Raw genomic sequence first — 18,083 nt, forward strand, 5'->3', positions numbered from 1 at the left:
ATTCAGTAGCCTCCATCTCTCTCTGCCTCTCATTAAAGGCCTTGAGGAGCCCTCTGTGTAAAAGGTAGTGCTTAACAAATAGAAGAGGGCCTCAGCACTCTCCACGCTCACGGTTAGCACGTTGGAGCTGTCGCAACGTGACCAGCCTCCCGCAAAACCAAGCCCACCTAGCGGTCAGCTTGTCTGTCCACGTCTGACTTCCAGTCTGCGTCTGGTTGTCCACCTATCGTCCTTCTGCCTGTCAATCTGCCGACTGTTCAGTTGTATGAATATATGTACTGTATAACTACCTTGATTTGTAGTAGAATATGATCATTAAATGGATACGGTAATTGCCTTGTAGTGGATGATTATACTTAACATGACATACAATAGACGCAAAACAATGCTAGAACAACATAATGACAAAATAGGAATGATCTGGGCATTCTGTACAATTATATTAATATGTATGTAGTAGCCGAGCCATTTATACACCAAGCAGAAATTACAATTCCACTTGCCACCTCACCAGCACACATGCAAAAGTTCACACTGAAAATAGAAAATGGATGGCGGCCGAACCCTTTGAGACCAGGCTATGAGTAACCAACAGCACATAACAGCAGTTAACCCCATGCAGGACAGAGAACAGGAGAGCTAGTGAGCATGTGCATGGAGTTCCAGCCTGTTGCCTGGTAACTGCTGGCCTGCTTCAATCCCACTCTACACTGAGACAAAGTAACTGGAGAGAGAGAGTGGGGGGATGGACGTAGAAGAGAGGAGAGAGAGAGAAAGGAAAAGCCTAGAAAGACAAAGCGGAAGAGAACCACATAGGAGACAAATGAAGAGTAGACAGGTGAGAGGAGAGGAGTGGAGTGGAGTGGTGGGGTGGTAATGCAGAGGCATGGAGGAACAGTTTGACTTGATCTAGAGAAGTGCATGCTGGGATTTGTGTTGGCATTGCTGCACCAGTCGCTTATCAGACATGATAGCTCTGTACACCTGTGCCACTGCCCTATAATAGCACTGACGATATGGTTTTGGTCAAGTGAACAACAGCACAATGAAGCACATTTTGGAACTAATCCCCCTTTTTCTCAAACATAATTACTAAGGTGTGTAAAATTGGAAGTGTATTGATATTGCCCCTGTTATGGTGAGGTATTGTGTAATGTGAATCCAATACAATAATGACTACTGCTAGCTCAATCGTCTTCATATTCTCACTTCACAGGTGACAGATGGCAACGGGAGACAATGGGAAGACAGGTGGATTGGAACCAATGAGGAAGGAGGAGAGCAGGATTAGGAGATTAAAAGGAATAATAGAGCAGATGGGCCATGTCTCTCTGTCTCTCCTTCCTCTTCTCTCTGTCTCTCCTTCCTCCTCTCTCTGTCTCTCCTTCCTCCTCTCTCTGTCTCTCCTTCATCCTCTCTCTGTTTCTCCTTCCTCCTCTCTCTGTCCCTCCTTCCTCCTCTCTCTTTCTCTCCGAAGAGAGGGATACACGATGCCTCCTTTCGTCTCTCTCGGAACCCACAGAGCTGCTCTCCACCCCCGCTCCTGAGCTGAATGAGGAAATGTGTGTGCGTTTGTGTGTGTGTGCACAATGTATGTGTGTGTGAGTGTAAAACATGTGGGTGCATCCACCTGCACCAAGGAGAGTGGCCGTGTGCCTCTCTGTGGGGGTGTAAAATAACATATTTCGCTGTGTTTTCCTTTCTATAACCATACAGTGCACATGTATTCCTCTGTTTGCATAATCACATGGATCCGTGAGGAGGTAAAATGTCTGACTGTTTATGTATTCATGTATTCATGGAAAGGTGTTTGTGTGTATGTGTCTAAAAATGACTATTCTGATGGAGGCCTCTGACCTCTTGCATCATGGCCGTGTTTTAATTGGTGGGTGTGTTCCTGTGGAGATGTTTGAACTGGATTGCCTGCCTCTCTGTGGATCTCTCGCTAGATCTTTTCCTCGGACCAGTTTTCAGCTGCTCCGGGAGTGCTGCTATTTTAGGGAAGGTAGTGGGAGGCTGTGGTCACACCTTTAAACAGGATGCAAGTGGAGCCATTTAATGTAGTGTTTAGTGTGTGTGTGTTTGTATGTGTATTTGTGTTAATACTGCGTTAAGTATTATCATATAATACAGGACAGTTTCCTGCGTGTGAGAGCGTCTTATCTGTGCAAAATGTCCAGAGGTGTGTATTTGTGATAGAATTCATGGAGGCAGGAGCAAAGCTGTAGCTATGGAGCCGTAGCCATGGTGCTGTCACTATGGCAACAAAGCTTGGAAAGCCAGTGACTTAATTGGCATCTCCAAAGCACACTGAGATGAGATCCAGAATAGCAACCCTTGACACGCAAATGTTTCCATCGCATGCCCGACAACACTCACGTCATAAATGAGGGTGCTAACAAGCTAATCAATACCTTTCATTGATGACATTGGTGTTCTATTGTAGATGTTGTTCCGTACGTGTGTGTGTGTCTGAGCATGTCCGTTGGCCCGCGTGGATGGAATGTTCTACTGATTTACTGAGAGATTCCGTTTCAGCGTCTTAGTTTTACAGACACCAGCAGGGCTGAGGGCATGGTGACAACTACAACCAATAAACCAAGCCCTTTTCATTTACAAATACAGCTACTGTATGGGGTTTGCTAAGAAATAATGATACGTGATATAATATTATCCTTCTGTCTTATCAAACAGCCCTAATCAACACTACATTACACAAACAAGGGGAAAAAATGAAGGACAAATAAATGTATTACAATTGCAGGAGTGATACAATTATAGGAGGGACTTACATTGTCCATTGAAGCTTCTCGTTCTTGATTGAGTTGTAGAGTGCCTGTAACCAAGAAAAAGAGTGAGGTTGTTTTAGTTTGTCAATTTCCGGTTTGCTTATGCAAAAGTAATATTCTCTTCCAATCAATTCATCAATCAACCAGTCATCCATCAGTTAGACAGCCAGCAACCAATCAAGCATGAATAATCAATTGATCAATCAATCAACCAATCACTGATTCAGACTGCACTGTAATTCAATGATTCTCTTTCTCAGTGTGGGAAATTAGGTTTTAGTAAAGAAAGGTTCAATTACAGGGAGCCAAAATAATCCCACAGTAAGGAGAAATGGGATTTGATGAAGTAGCAGAGTTCTCCTGCTTTTCAGCGCAGCCCTCATTGATAAATACAACAGGCTTTTAGAAGATTTGGCGTCACCCTCCACTAAATCTGTCCAGACAGCCAAGCATTTTAGACATTCCCATTCAAATCCAGCCCCTTAGTTACAATGGGATATGCCAACTGAATATGATATACCGACTCCTCTTATACGTTGAGTCTCGAGGTGAGGAGAGAAGCGAAGAGGAGAGATGTTGGATTTAGATCAAAGACTGGGGACAGCTGTGACAGTAGGGGTGATGGAGAGGACACTAATCATTGCCACTAATGCCTTCTCTAGACCACAATGCACTGTGCATGGCCCCTAATGACCATGTAGGGAAGGAGGTTTCATCTTACCCTGAAACCCTTCTCTTCTTTATTACATTCTCTTATTGAGAAGCACCACCGACAGGCCTCAATTCAATTTTCTCAGTTAGTTTTCTCTAAACTGTCCTACAAATTATATCGATATGTGTTGTGTAGAAATGGACTTGAATTAGATTCGTATTGGATTTGTTTCAGTGTGTCCAATCGAGTCAATTCTCTTTGAAACCGGGACTAATTGAAATACTTTTATTTTAGAAAACATGAATATTCATGATGAGCCACGACTTGTAGAATTTTGGGTTAGGCTCCAAATTCCACTGCTATGGATACATTCAGTTCCGTATGAAATCCAAACTCAAACTACGCACCAAGCTAGTTGCTCATAAATATTAATACTCTGTACAGCTGCAGGATGTGTTGCAAAGTAGGCGAAGTTGGCCCATTTCAAAGTGGATGTCTCTTTTTACCACAGATTTCTTTTTTTTTACATGAAATCTAGGGTTGAATTTGTGGGCCTTAAATCTGTTCTGTTCTGAAATGTTTAACAGCTTGAGTAGCATGTGAAGTGTGAATTTCATTCATGGACATCTACATATTTTCCCAAATGCAGACTAAGTGGTGCCAAAAGTGAAACGAGCGTTATTGAGTTAAAAGCTGCTAGAATATCGGCTACAAGGTTCACATTCTCCATTTTGAGGCTGGATCCCAAATACAGATGACTAAACTTCCCTGTTGTCAAGAAGGCCCAAATCCTAATATGGGAGGTAATAACTGCGCAGTAGATTTTGTTATCAGGGTCAGACTGTAAAACCAAACACTGCATGATCCTGCCAGCCAAAATGTCCATGGGCAGTTTTCATGTATGTTAGGGGAAAGGGTTTGAATGTCCAATAAGTGAGATGTATATAGAGACCCTGTCATAACTATACATGGGAGAGGGGTGAGAAGGGTTGAGGAGGAGGGGGTTCGATTCACAAATGTGGCATATCAGTCAGAGTCAGTTGGATCGCCTGCCTCATACAGACCAGGATGGATGTTCGTCATCTTCACGGACTGCATGCTCTTCATCAGTGTCAAGAACAGGCAGCAAATGAGAGCCATTAGCCTTGAGTGGCTCACCACACACACACAACATACAACTGTAATGTCACCATACGGCGTGACCAGCCCCTGGCCGTGAACCAAGCCCCTTCATCAACTGCACGCCATTACACTAATGACTCACATGAGCACACTGCTGTACACATGTAGATGTATGGGCTAAAGCGCTCTATTCAAGTATAACAGTCCATATTACAATCATTATCATACACTACGTCTCATTAGACTATGTGCTAGCGATAGGCATGATGTCAGGGGCAGGAAATGACACGAAGGCACAACTAAGAGCAATCAGAACCCAGCACGTCTTATAAAAATACAATTGCAGACTTAAAGTCCATGCCTCACATTTCACATTAGACCGAAAAGACAACAAAAAGAGAAGGGATGTAATAACAAAACCCAACCCTCACCAGGTTGGGGGGGGGAGGAAAGAATTGGTGATGCGAACCTGTACCTTCTTCCTCTTGCGGGCCTGAGGGTGGTTCTGCCCGTCCTGGGCTTTGCCCAGCAGGTCAGGGAACACCAGGGGTTTGAGAGAACGTGAACGTGGGGTACGGGGGTAACGGAAAGGGTCCATCATGCGAAAGTCTCGTCCGTAGCGCACGGAGCAGAGTGAACGTGAGCGCAGGCGCCCTGCAGAGTGCAGGCTGTTGACGCCGATCATGGCTTTGGAGTGTTGCACACAGTTCCCACTGGGCAGGAAGACCCTTACTGTCCAAAATGAGTGTGAAGACAGTCGGCTGATCCCAGAGAGAGAAAAAAAAAAAAAAAAAAAATGTGGTCTCAAAATCCACAAAAACAAAAATTCATGCAAAGGAGATTAAATAATGTTGAGGAAAAGTGAAAAAGATCCAGAATGGCACGAGCTTTTGTGTAGGTCTTTCCTGGAAGTGGGTAATTTGTGAAAGGAGTCGAAGAGGCACGTCACTCGTTACAGGAAGCGTCGGCCCGAGCGGTAGCGCTAAGACGTCACTCCTGTCACTCACCCGTGGCAGTGTCAACAAGCATTAGAACCTCAGGCTTCTCCTCAGGAAGTCCTGATCAACACAACGCTGCCCTTCCCAGAGTGCCTGCACCTGAATAATTGATCCGATGGGCATCTATAATAGATTGAAAGATATGACGATTCCTTAACTGGACCTCCTCAGTTTGTCACACCTGCTGGTTAAGCTGTACTCCAACGGGAGGGTGTGGTTTACCACAGGTGGAGTGTTTAGGCGCTGTATACTTGAGGGGAACGCTTTTGAAATCTGTGTTGTAACCCTCGCTGTGATTCCCAGGTTTGATAGTCCGTTGTGCCTTGTCAGGGGGGCACTGTGTGATATCACTTTCCTTCAACAGCTGCTGGCAAACCAGACAATATATATGCTAGTTGCTGATGGCTTGGTTCCAACCTGGCAACTTTTTGAGGTGACCAATGGCTTCACGGTGGGGACAAGGATGTACATGCATGCAGACACACACTCAGACGCATAATGACAAGCTCACAGATGGTACGCAACACTTGCAGAGGTGTGAAAGGACAGCCAGCATGAAACAGATGGGTGCAAAGGGCGGAAATGAGGAGGTAAAAAGGCACATGCGTACACAAACTAATATATACAAGCAAACACACACACACACAAAATACACACTCACACAATGGATGAAAGGAGAGACAGTTGCCTCCCCACTTGGGAGAAGGGATTCCAAAATCACTTTCAATTGCGTCAGTCTTACCGGGAGATAAACAACATAAATGAAAGAAGGTATGGATGCCAGACAACAAAGAGAGTCTAGATAAAGACAGAATAAGTAACGCTGTCAGGTGAAGGGGTTGAAAGCATTGATTCAGTCCTTTCAACAGAGAATACGGGAAGATTTCCTGTTGCTCCCACCATAAAATGGATCCCAGTTTGTTAGTTAGAATAAGAGAGTCAGACTGATACTCCTCTTGAACTCCTCAGGTTTGTGTCCTTTTTTTTCAAGTCTCCAGTCATCGTTTACTCTTTATTCTCTCTACCTACATACACTTCCGACACAGAGAACATGAGTGTCTTCTCTTGATACCTCCCTTCACTCATTCCATTTATCCTTCTATTGTCACCCACTTACGGGGTCGGTCGGTGTAAGAAAAGAGCCTGTGTCGTCCTGCTGATGTCTATCACGGTTGGCCTCCCTCCGTCTTCTTCTTCTGCATTTAGTGGTTCTATCGCTCCTGCGCCTTTCCTCTTTCTCTGCTGCGAAGGAGAGCAGCCTCTATCGTAGTGAGAAAAAGACCTGATAAGGACTGTGCTCTCTCTCTCGCTCTCAATGCGTACCTCCCATCCCTTCGTCCCATCCCTCCTCCCTCTCTTCTTCGGCAGCGAATCACAGCCTCCCAACTCGCTCCTCCGCGCACATACACAGGCACATGAGCACACTCCTCGATATACTTTGAATGGCAATTAGCATTCAGTGCTTGTCTTCTTCCCACTGAGGTGAGGGGGGATACTGACGGAAAGGATCAGTAGGAGAAGGCTGTGTGTGTTTGTGTGCGTGTCTTTTCTGTGTGTGTGTGTGTGTGTTTGTGTGTGTGTCTTTCCTGTGTGTGTGTGTTTGTGTGTGTGCCTTTTCTGTGTGTGTGTGTGTGTGTTTGTTTGTGTGTGTGTGTGCCTTTTCTGTGTGTGTGTGTGTTTGTGTGCGTGTCTTTCCTGTGTGTGTGTGTGTGTGTTTGTTTGTGTGTGTGCCTTTTCTGTGTGTGTGTGTGTGTTTGTGTGTGTGCCTTTTCTGTGTGTGTGTGTGTGTGTTTGTTTGTGTGTGTGCCTTTTCTGTGTGTGTGTGTGTGTGTTTGTTTGTGTGTGTGCCTTTTCTGTGTGTGTGTGTGTGTGTTTGTGTGTGTGCCTTTTCTGTGTGTGTGTGTGTGTGTTTGTTTGTGTGTGTGCCTTTTCTGTGTGTGTGTGTGTGTGTGTGTTTGTGTGTGTGCCTTTTCTGTGTGTGTGTGTGTGTGTTTGTTTGTGTGTGTGCCTTTTCTGTGTGTGTGTGTGTGTGTGTGTGTGTGTGTGTGTGTTTGTGTGTGTGCCTTTTCTGTGTGTGTGTGTGTGTGTTTGTTTGTGTGTGTGCCTTTTCTGTGTGTGTGTGTGTGTGTGTTTGTGTGTGTGCCTTTTCTGTGTGTGTGTGTGTGTGTGTTTGTTTGTGTGTGTGCCTTTTCTGTGTGTGTGTGTGTGTGTGTTTGTGTGTGTGCCTTTTCTGTGTGTGTGTGTGAGTTTGTTTGTGTGTGTGCCTTTTCTGTGTGTGTGTGTGTGTGTTTGTGTGTGTGCCTTTTTTGTGTGTGTGTGTGTGTTTGTGTGTGTGCCTTTTCTGTGTGTGTGTGTGTTTGTTTGTGTGTGTGCCTTTTCTGTGTGTGTGTGTGTGTTTGTGTGTGTGCCTTTTCTGTGTGTGTGTGTGTGTGTTTGTTTGTGTGTGTGCCTTTTCTGTGTGTGTGTGTGTGTGTGTTTGTGTGTGTGCCTTTTCTGTGTGTGTGTGTGAGTTTGTTTGTGTGTGTGGGTTCCAGAGAGATCAAGGTAGAGAGTGAAAATAAATTTCACCACTGATGGAAAGGCTAAATCCAGCACAAACGTGACAAACAAATGTATGTTTAACATTCAGGTCCAGACCTATTAAACTATGAATAAAACATCAAAAACAAAAATGCTGATCATGGTTATATTTGAGTTTTAACGCCTTTCAAAAAGCCATCTCAATTTTTCGCCTGAAATCAAATCCTGTATCACATATACATGGTAACACTGTATATGATTTGTATGTGTAATGATCCATGGCCACCAAGCCCAGACAGTGACTAAAGAGAGGAGAAAACAGAGGAGATGAAGGGGCAAATGGACAACCTGTCACTAACCTGGGCTAGAGAGACAAATAAGAAATTGTTGAGGCTCCTGAAATATTGTCAAATTGAATATTGACTTAAAAACCTAGCTTGAGGGAATGGCGAGCGAGATGAATCACAACATTTTGTGCCATCGGTTTCGTAAGATTTAATGAGAGTGTCACTCACTCGTGGCACTGATAGGATCATAGCAAGAAGTACATTTAGGTCACGTAAATAACATATAGAGAGATTTAGGTTGAGAGAAAAGAACTGCACCGTGTCTGTCTTCCTGACAGTGTAAAGTGACTGACACTGTCACTATAACATATTCAGTATCATTTGTATTCTATATTATTTTATTTATCGTATTTCATATTATATTGTATAGCTCTGCCAGTAGTTTTATTTGGTTGTACATTTACTTTTATTTTTATTGTGTTTATTATATTTAAATGTTTACTGTATGCACCTACCCACCAAAGTAAATTCCTTGTTTGTGACCACTTACTTGGCGATTAAATTCTAATTCTGATTCAATGCCTGCACCAGAGTAACATATATGCAATGAAGGTTACTGGAAAATTGAGGGAAGGGAGGAACACAGAGGTAGAGACAGGGTAGTGATGCAGACATACTTGTACTGTGTAATGACGTACAGCAACTGGATAATTTCACTCAGCAACTAACAACAGAAGGCCAATATTTCCAAAATGTCACATTCTCTTGGCGGGCAGTTGTTATCATTCTCTAAAATCCCATGAAATGTTCATGAACTAAAACAAAGCTCTCTTCTTTTAGACTGTGACACAGCGTCTGTCCCATAGCTTGTTCACAATGACAAAAGAACTCCCCTATGACCTGCAATATGCATCGTCATGGTCTACGTCTCAGAACAGCGTTGTGTGGCACATTCCATTGTGTCCTGTGATCCTGTCAGGTGTCAGGAGATGCTAGCTCAGTCTCATAGAAGCTGGGGAACCGATCACCCTTGACTGGAGCTGGGACCAAAACAACCTGCATTAAAATGACATCTCGCTACTGGACAACTCTTGTTGAAGCTATAAAAGCCCAAGGCTTCTCTCTCTCCCTCTCTCGCTCGGCCTTCTTCCCCCAGCTCTTTTTCTCTCGATCTGTTTCACCCTCTCTCCCCTCTCCTTTTTCTGTCGCGCTGTGAGAGAGACAGCTTGGGGAGCAAGGGGAGTGCACTCAAACACTGTCTGCGCTGATCTAAGCAGCCAGTGCCCGTTCTCTCTCTCCCCTCCAACATGACCTGGTTCTCTCTGCACAGACGGGCAGGGCTGGCACCCAACATATCGCTAGGAGCTGCCCATGGTCATAGTACCCCAGGCGTAGAGATAACGAAAAATCTAATCTTCTCACAGTAGAAGTGTCGATAGTCATCTATCTCCCTGACACACTGGTTGATTCTGAAAGAACGTAATCAATATTGTCAAATTTTCCTACATACACCCATCAGGCCCCTTTCTAAGCGTTTCTCTTCTCTGTAATATGTAGGCAGGTAACCTACTTCACAGCATAATTTGCTTTCACTCCAACCCCTGCGCAATGCTGCTAGCTAGAGTGAAGAAAAAGAGTTGGAGAGAGAGAGAGAGAACGAAAGGAAGTGAGATGAAAAGAAAAAGAGATATTGAGAAAAAGGTGTTTGTGACAGAGTTGAGAGAGAAAGCTAGAGAAAAAGAGAGCGAACGAGAGATCGAAGGAGAGAGAGAGAGAGAGAGAGAGAGAGAGAGAGAGAGAGAGAGAGAGAGAGAGAGAGAGAGAGAGAGAGAGAGAGAGAAAGAAAGAAAGAAAGAGAGAAAATGTCTTAAGGTCTTATGTATCTGACAATGACCAGCCAACACTGTAAAGGAAGTCTTCATTGGGGGTTGCTGAAAGCCGCTAAAGCAATCCGTTGACAAAGTGTCTGCTCTTAAATTAAACTTACCGATGTAATCAGTACACCGCAAAGTAACAAACGTTCTAATAATTTGGAATGGGGAGTCTACAGTAATGAACCCGACCGACTGACTAAGTGATCTAGTGAGCACAGTGAGATTGTGACCATTTCTCAGTCTGCTGCATCTGAGGGCAGCTCTGGCGTGGAGACCCAAGGAAGGATCGTTCTCCCCAGCCCTCCCATTTAGATGGTTTATGGTGTCATAATGACTGTCACCAAATGGACATGTACTGAAAGGAAAAAACTTCCAGACACACACTCACACAGCAATTCACATGCACACACACAAAGGTTTATTTTTCTATCAAAAGGAGGACCAACAATTCACTCAAAATCAAAATTGTGTTAGCCCTAACCCCTGTCCTCAATCCTTAATGTTCTATCCTAATTATAACCTTTACACTAACTTTAACCCTAAATCCCATAAAGGCCCCATAGGAGTAGCACTTAAATTTGTGTGGCCCAAGAAAATGTCCCCCCAAGGTTTTTTTCCAGACCTCACGAGGGTAGTTAAACACCACACACACACAAACATACTCTGTGCCCAAAATAATTTTAGGGAAATTAATCAATGTTTCGAAGCCTGAACACTAGAAAATGTTCCTACCTCTTGCTAGGCAATATAAGTCCTCAACAATCTGAATGTGACGACACAGCCAGCTACACAGTACAGGAGATTGCTTCATTCTGGACCTCTATTGTAGTGTTAATGGGAAACATATCACTAGGTTTAATCTGAGAAAGCTGCCATGGCAAGAGAACGAATGAGCAAGGGGGAGTGAGACAGGAAGGAAGAGAACGAATGAGCAAGGGGGAGTGAGACAGGAAGGAAGAGAACGAATGAGCAAGGGGGAGTGAGACAGGAAGGAAGAGAACGAATGAGCAAGGGGGAGTGAGACAGGAAGGAAGAGAACGAATGAGCAAGGGGGAGTGAGACAGGAAGGAAGAGAACGAATGAGCAAGGGGGAGTGAGACAGGAAGGAAGAGAACGAATGAGCAAGGGGGAGTGAGACAGGAAGGAAGAGAACAAATGAGCAAGGGGGAGTGAGACAGGAAGGAAGAGAACGAATGAGCAAGGGGGAGTGAGACAGGAAGGAAAAGAACGAATGAGCAAGGGGGAGTGAGACAGGAAGGAAGCAGTGAGGGAGAGTGATAGAATGAGAGAGAGAGATAAATACAGACAGAGAGAAAGAGAGAGAGAGAGAGAAAGAGAGAGAGAGATAAATACAGACAGAGAGAAAGAGAAAGAGAGATGTACCATGGGAATGCCAAGTCATAGTCATTATTTTCCAGGCCGCCTGGTTCCTGATTTCTGTGTTAGCTGGAGGGCTCAGTTCAGCAGTGCAGTGCATACGCTCTCCTTCAGAGTAGGGGCTCAAAATATGGCACATGGTTACAGTAAATTACCAAAAATGATCACCTTAAACAACTCTATAATGTATGCTTTGACAGTATGCAAAAGCTTTCTGAGATTCAATTTAGATTTAAAATCAATTCATGCGCAGGCATTTAGATAGTATTTAGCTTTTAATATACAGCATACTGGAAGTACTGAACCACAAAATGATAACAACAAACTACGCCTCAATGTGCAGTATGCCTTTCATTTGACACACGTTAACTATGTGAAAATGTGATTTTCACAGTGTGGGTGTAGGAGGGAGGAGACAAAGTCATGAAGGGGGAGATGGAGGAAGACTAAATGAAGGGCTGGTCATCTTCCTTCCTCCCATCTAAAAGGTTGAGGAACTGAAGTGTGTCAGCAAAGCGATGATAAGACAGTGAGTGTGATGTAGAGATAGAACAGCACACAGGTTTGCCTCCTACGGGGGGTACTGCTATTTCATACAGCTGCAAATAAAACCCTTTGAACCTCAAGATGGAAGGGGAGGGAAAGATGGATGAGGTGAAGAAAGGAAAGAGAGAAGGAGGCACAGGGGGGGGGGGTGATCGTGGTGGCAAAAAATGTGACATTGAAAACACGTGATAGTGACAGACATGACACGGTGTGTGATATAGAGAAAGAGAGGGTGTGAACAAAGTCTAAGTATATGTGTGTAGACTGCATACGTGTTTATGGATTTGTGTGTGTGTGTGTGTGCATGTGTGTTTATGTGTATGTATTGGTCTATATGGACTAAACTCCTTCTGTGGGAGTCCTTTAGGCAAATGGTTAATAGGACGCTTGAGGGACGAGCTGTGGCTGGTACTGAAACTCCAGACAGCAGTGTGGAAATGTGAGAGAAGAAGATGGAGCTGTCAAGCCTGCGGTTCTGACCAGGGCTGGACATCAGGGAATGAGAGAGGAAATGGGAGATCAGGCAAAATGAGGTTGAGGAAATGAATGTTAAGACGAACAAAACAGGAGATAGCAAGAAAGGAATGACAGTCATTTTATAAAAATGGAAATTATGGAGGAGAACTAGGGAGTGGGTGGAGGTGAGCAAGCTTCTACAGTGTGACAAAGAGAAAGGTGGAGAGAAGAGTGCAAGAGAGAGCACAAAAGTGACAAGAAAAGGAGCGACGGCGAGTGGGCAGGGAGATCATTTGAAGAGTTGGAGAAAGAGGGAGAGAGAGAGAGAGGATGGCTTGAGGGTAGAGGGAAAAGGTCGGAGAGAGGGAGTGGGAGGAGAGCATGATTTAAAAGACTCGTCCTGGATCTATCCAGTACATTAATAAAACAGCTATCCCAGGTCAATGGGCTTATTTCTGTCATTTCTCTCTCAGTCTTATTCTCTCTCTCTTTCTCTCGTTTTCTTACTCCACCAGCTAATACCTACAACACAGCAGGGGGCTGATGCTATCCTGTCTTAATAACAGGAAAGCCTTTCATATTAAAATGAATTTCCTTCATTTTCAGGGTGAGAAACGGCCCTCTGCCCTGCTTATGCATTATAGATATGCCATTACAACTTGTTGACTTACACTGCAGGGGCTTGTGTTGACGCAACATTTTTTGCTGACAAAACTAATCAGGCACATCATCATTTGCCACGTCAATGCCAAGCAGTCCAACTGATTCGGTTATTTCCTCGTGGCTTCATCTGCCTCAGGCTCCTTACCAATGGCTCCCAAAGGGCCTCTGCCTATCATACTGCCCACGACAGTGCTAAGCTAATGGTCTAATCTAATATAGTCCAACCAGAGCACAGATGCCCCAAGGGGAGATATGTCTTCTCCCAGTCTGGAGACAGCACAACAATTAGCCTCTCCTGACCACAGGATGTGGTGACCGAGCCGGCTCTGAGAATGCAGGCCTCAAGAGGCCGCCCGGCCGCCAGCTGGCACCCGCCTCTTGCCAAGCTGCCAGAAACAAACCCACACAAACACACACCTCACGCACACACACCTCACACACACACACAAACAATAGCACAACATAGCAATTAATAAAGTTGGAAAACATACACGTGGTCGCCCGGCGTATATAAAAGATAATGGTGGAAAAGCATACACAACACAAATTCTGTTCTATGTACATTTGGTTTGCATGTATGGGTGTGAGTGTGTGTGCGTACAGATTTGAACTGCATACCTTTAGCAGGTCCTTCGGAAAATCTTGTCCACAATTCAGACCCTCTAGGTTTCCAATGAACTGTGTGCAAGACATTCTTTTGCCAATGTTCTGTAAAGAATGTTGAAACCAGACCGTTGAATTCCATACTATGTAGAGTAATATATTGCAAATGTTTTGTTAAACGTTGTCTTCCTTTAAATCCAATCATTACGCTACATTTCAACCTTCGACAATAAACATTGTCGACTTTCGGTGGCAATTTTATCAGGGGTCTCAAATGAATCCCAGCTACTCAGTTTGTGGATGAGCTGAAGATTGCGTAAAAGGGATGATTATGATGATGCGCAGAGCAGGACCAGGCATCTCTCAATCTCCCCTCTCTCCTGAGATAGCAGGTTTTTCATCCTGCCAGCGCTAGCCACTTTTAATTAATCATCTGCAACGCTGCACATCATACAAAGCAGCCACGAATGGCCTAGATTTACTGTTTGGTGAAGAAGGAAAAAAGAAACTCTTTGGGGGAGTTGACTGTTTGATACAAAGGTAGGAGAGGGCTGGATCTATGATAGAGAAGGGTGAACCGTAATCAGTTGGCAGTCCCTTGTCAACGTTTGATCAGTTGGGGGGGTTATCTTCCTTAAAGCTGACGCCACACTCAATCAGAGGGGCCTTGAGGGGAATGTAACTCTTAAAAGTGTCCATTATCCTTCCTCAGCACAAAGTAGTCCCCTAGGATCCTCCCTTCCCAAAACACATGTAAGCACACACACACACACGCTTTGCTCTGTACTTACATGACCATGCAAGTCTGTGTTTAGTAGCATCAGGGCACAGGTAAGGGTGTGAACGGCATCTGGAAGAGAAACAGAAATATTTGTTAACAGATAGGACAACTGGAACAGCTCGTCTTCACTTTCACAGACACTTATATATGTATACTTCACGGGGTACAGCAAAGACAAAGGCAGATTCGATCTAGAACTAGCTGACACAGGTGTGAGACAGGGACTTAAGGTCAGTTGTGTTCTCACCTTCAGAAGGTATGACCTGGGGGTTGCAGCTCAGGTACCTCCTGGAGAAGTGAGAGAGGACCCGCTCCCTCTCCTGAGTCTCCCCCATCAAGGCAAACTGCTTCAGGAAGGATCTAGAACACAAACAAAGGCATACCGTGCAGTGGTTGAGACTCAGGAAGATCCCTGTTGATGTCGGACAAGGATGAGGGACAGGGGGAGACTGTCCTCTGACCTCAGAGATACAGTACCTTAGCTAACCACCAGGGAGCAGTGTTACCCAAGTGCTGCCTATTGTATAAGTGAACTTCTCACTTCCAGTATTTTATGATAATTTCTGTGGAAGGAGCTCTTTTTTGATTGGGCGGGACAGAGTGGTTGGATTGTCATGATGACTCACCTTAAAGCCTGGTCCACAGTTAGTCCTGCAAAATCGAAGAAGCTTAGGTACTCTTCTGCCACCATACAACTGAAGTCATTACTGGAGAGAGATATAGTGTGAGAGAGAGACAGAGACAAAGCGAGAGACAGAGAGACAGAGAGACAGAGAGAGAGAGAGAGAGAGAGAGAGAGAGAGAGAGAGAGAGAGAGAGAGAGAGAGAGAGAGAATACATTGATTTAGGAAAAAAAGAGAAAGCCAGAGAAAGCACAACATGTCAATCAGACATTGGCTTTCTCACACATGCATCCATTCAGACTGTCAGTCAGTGTGAACCAGCACATTCAGTTTGAGTTGCAGACTGTGGGCCAAAACTGTTATTCCCAGGGTGCATCTGTCAGAAAATAGGAAGTCCTTTAATCCCACATTCTTTTTTGTTAGTGCCAAACAACAACTGACACCGTGATCCAACAGTATCTCTGTAGGCAGAAAAGAACTGAACAGAAATTAGGCTAAAAGTAAAGAGACATGGGGAAAAAGAAAATCACTGAGATAGGGAAAGTCCACACACAGCTGGTAATAATAAGAGAGAGAGAGAGAGTAAAAATGTTTTGTGGATAGCAACTAACTAATGTTAATTTCATATAAATGTTATTAATAATGTTTTGTGTCATAAAACATTTGTGGAGTTACTCACTTCTTGCTGAGGTGGCGAGCTACATCAGATTTCTTGAAACCATCCAGGTTGAAGAGCCGTTTGGCGAGGCGTTTGGCGGCCGCCAGATCCGCACGGGTTCCGTTGGTGAGGGCTTCACTGCTCCCCAGACCCAGCCTCTCACTCAGGTCCTGGTCCAGCTCAGAGTCGGTGGCCAGACGGGCCTTCTCTCTGGAGAGAGAACACGCAGGAACAGCAACATTACTTGGAGTGCTGATTCCAGTCAATGTTTGCTGTGAAATGATCATATTTTACCAACAAGATACTATGGTTCAATACCATGATACAATTATTACTCTTTTTTAATATTTTGCAGTTTTTTTCTACTCCATCCCCAATAAAGAATCAAAGGATTCAGAACTCAACAAATCGATAATATATGCTATGATAATGTATGATGTACGTAAATTACATCATACTGTAACATACTGAAACTTCAGCTTCAAACTGAAAATAGTTTAAATATCATAGAATAAATGTGTTCTCCGTAAGATCTCATATCAGCAAGCTATGGTCTTCTCCAGTAAAGGTGTTCAATACAGTCTTGGGGATAATATTTCAAATATGAAGCTAGACAAAAGAATATATTGAATACAGGACACAAGGTGTGTGAGGATTGATTGCCTCACAAGTTCTCTTGGAATCTCTTAAACAGCAGGAAATGAGGTTAGCACCAGAGAGGCATTGAAACTTCCTAATCAGTGACTCATGCAAACCTCAACAGTGCAAACACAGGTTGCCTCCTTTAGCGCCCTGCTATGACAACAGCTGCAACAGAGCAGCTGTATTTTAAACCGTTTTGAGATGTGAGAGAAATCTCATACATCCATACAGTAGTTCTGCCGCCCCTACCTCTGATGTCAGAAGGAGAGGGAGGGAAAGAGGAGTTGGAGGAGGAGAAGAAAAGAAGGAAGGAGGGATACAAATGAGGGATATGAACTCACCTCCGCTGGGAACGCAGAGAGGGCATGTACCTCTCTTCTCCAGCAGCGCCATGACAACAGAAGACGGAGCCAGCCTTGCCGGCTGTACCTGTCCCTCCCCTGCCAGAGCACCTCTGTAGACTGTTCAGCCTACCAACCCTTCCTGTCCTCAAGCCCCTGTCTGAACGCATCACCGAGCCTGCCTGCATCCACTAACTGCTCAGTCAGTCAGATCCAAAAGTGCAACATCACTTATTTCCTGTCTTCATGAAGCCCAGTCCATACCTGCAACACCCAGAGGTGAGAAAGGTACAAAAATACCTTCCCCCTTCTCGTTTATCTTCTCTTTTCTGCTTTTTTGTCTTTGACAAAGGTTTCTGCAGCCAAAGAGCAGTTTGTACAGCAGTTTCTCTCCCTCTCCCTCTCTCTCTATCTTTTAGGTTTTGTTTGTCCCTCTCTTTCACCCCTCCCTCCCTCCCTTCCACTCTCCCTCCTCTCCCTCCTCTCACTCTCCCTCCCTTCCTCCCTTCCTCCCTCCCTCCCTCTCACTCTCCCTCCTCTCCCTTCCTCCCTCCCTCTCCCTCTCTCACTGTGTACACTTCACCAACGTCTCTTGCCGACCTTGGGTTGCAAGCATAGTATGAAACTGCTTTCTGCTACAAACCCTCTGTACCTCTCTTTCTCTCGACCTCTCTCCTTTTAGCTGCAATTACTCACACTCAGAGCAGTTTTCCTCTAGGTGCTGTATACATGCTGTCTACATTGTCTTCAAAGTAAGATATTAGCACACGTGCGATAACAAAAAGGCAAGGTGACAGGGAAAACTCTAAACCTCTGGGTAAATGCTTAAGCGGTTTGCTCCCTAATAATGACTGTCGTGGGAGAGGAATAGAGAGGCTTTGAAAACAGCCATTTTGGTGTCTGTTCTTGAATTCAACTTACCAGGGCCAACGCTCCAGCCACAACAACACATTAGTTTTGTATAATTGAAAGGCTGAATGCTGTTCAGAGGCCATGAGGGAATTTTCAGTGTCAGAATTCGGTTCAATGGTTCGTCACAAAATAATGTCCTCCTTTCTGTCTTCATTAGGCAGTTCTACACAATAGTTCTCTGTGTAACAGCACACATGATCTCACATCTCAAAAGAGTGATGTGAAGAAGGGGGGTCGGG

At 44.5% G+C, this 18,083-nt stretch overlaps 1 protein-coding gene across 1 annotated transcript in view; it reads right to left on the reverse strand.

Annotated features, from left to right (window-relative positions):
* Nucleotides 1-18,083, reverse strand: part of LOC124475233 — a 35,706-nt gene that overhangs the window by 7,302 nt on the left and 10,321 nt on the right. Inside the window, exons 7-12 of the mRNA XM_047031652.1 lie at nucleotides 15,971-16,159; nucleotides 15,295-15,375; nucleotides 14,916-15,028; nucleotides 14,679-14,737; nucleotides 13,903-13,992; nucleotides 2,793-2,836 (exon numbers count right to left, since the gene is read on the reverse strand). Coding sequence (XP_046887608.1) covers nucleotides 2,793-2,836; nucleotides 13,903-13,992; nucleotides 14,679-14,737; nucleotides 14,916-15,028; nucleotides 15,295-15,375; nucleotides 15,971-16,159 — 576 coding nt within the window. The remainder of the gene's footprint in view (nucleotides 1-2,792; nucleotides 2,837-13,902; nucleotides 13,993-14,678; nucleotides 14,738-14,915; nucleotides 15,029-15,294; nucleotides 15,376-15,970; nucleotides 16,160-18,083) is intronic.

Source organism: Hypomesus transpacificus, chromosome 13 (assembly GCF_021917145.1).
Source record: "Hypomesus transpacificus isolate Combined female chromosome 13, fHypTra1, whole genome shotgun sequence".
Taxonomy (NCBI): domain Eukaryota; kingdom Metazoa; phylum Chordata; class Actinopteri; order Osmeriformes; family Osmeridae; genus Hypomesus; species Hypomesus transpacificus.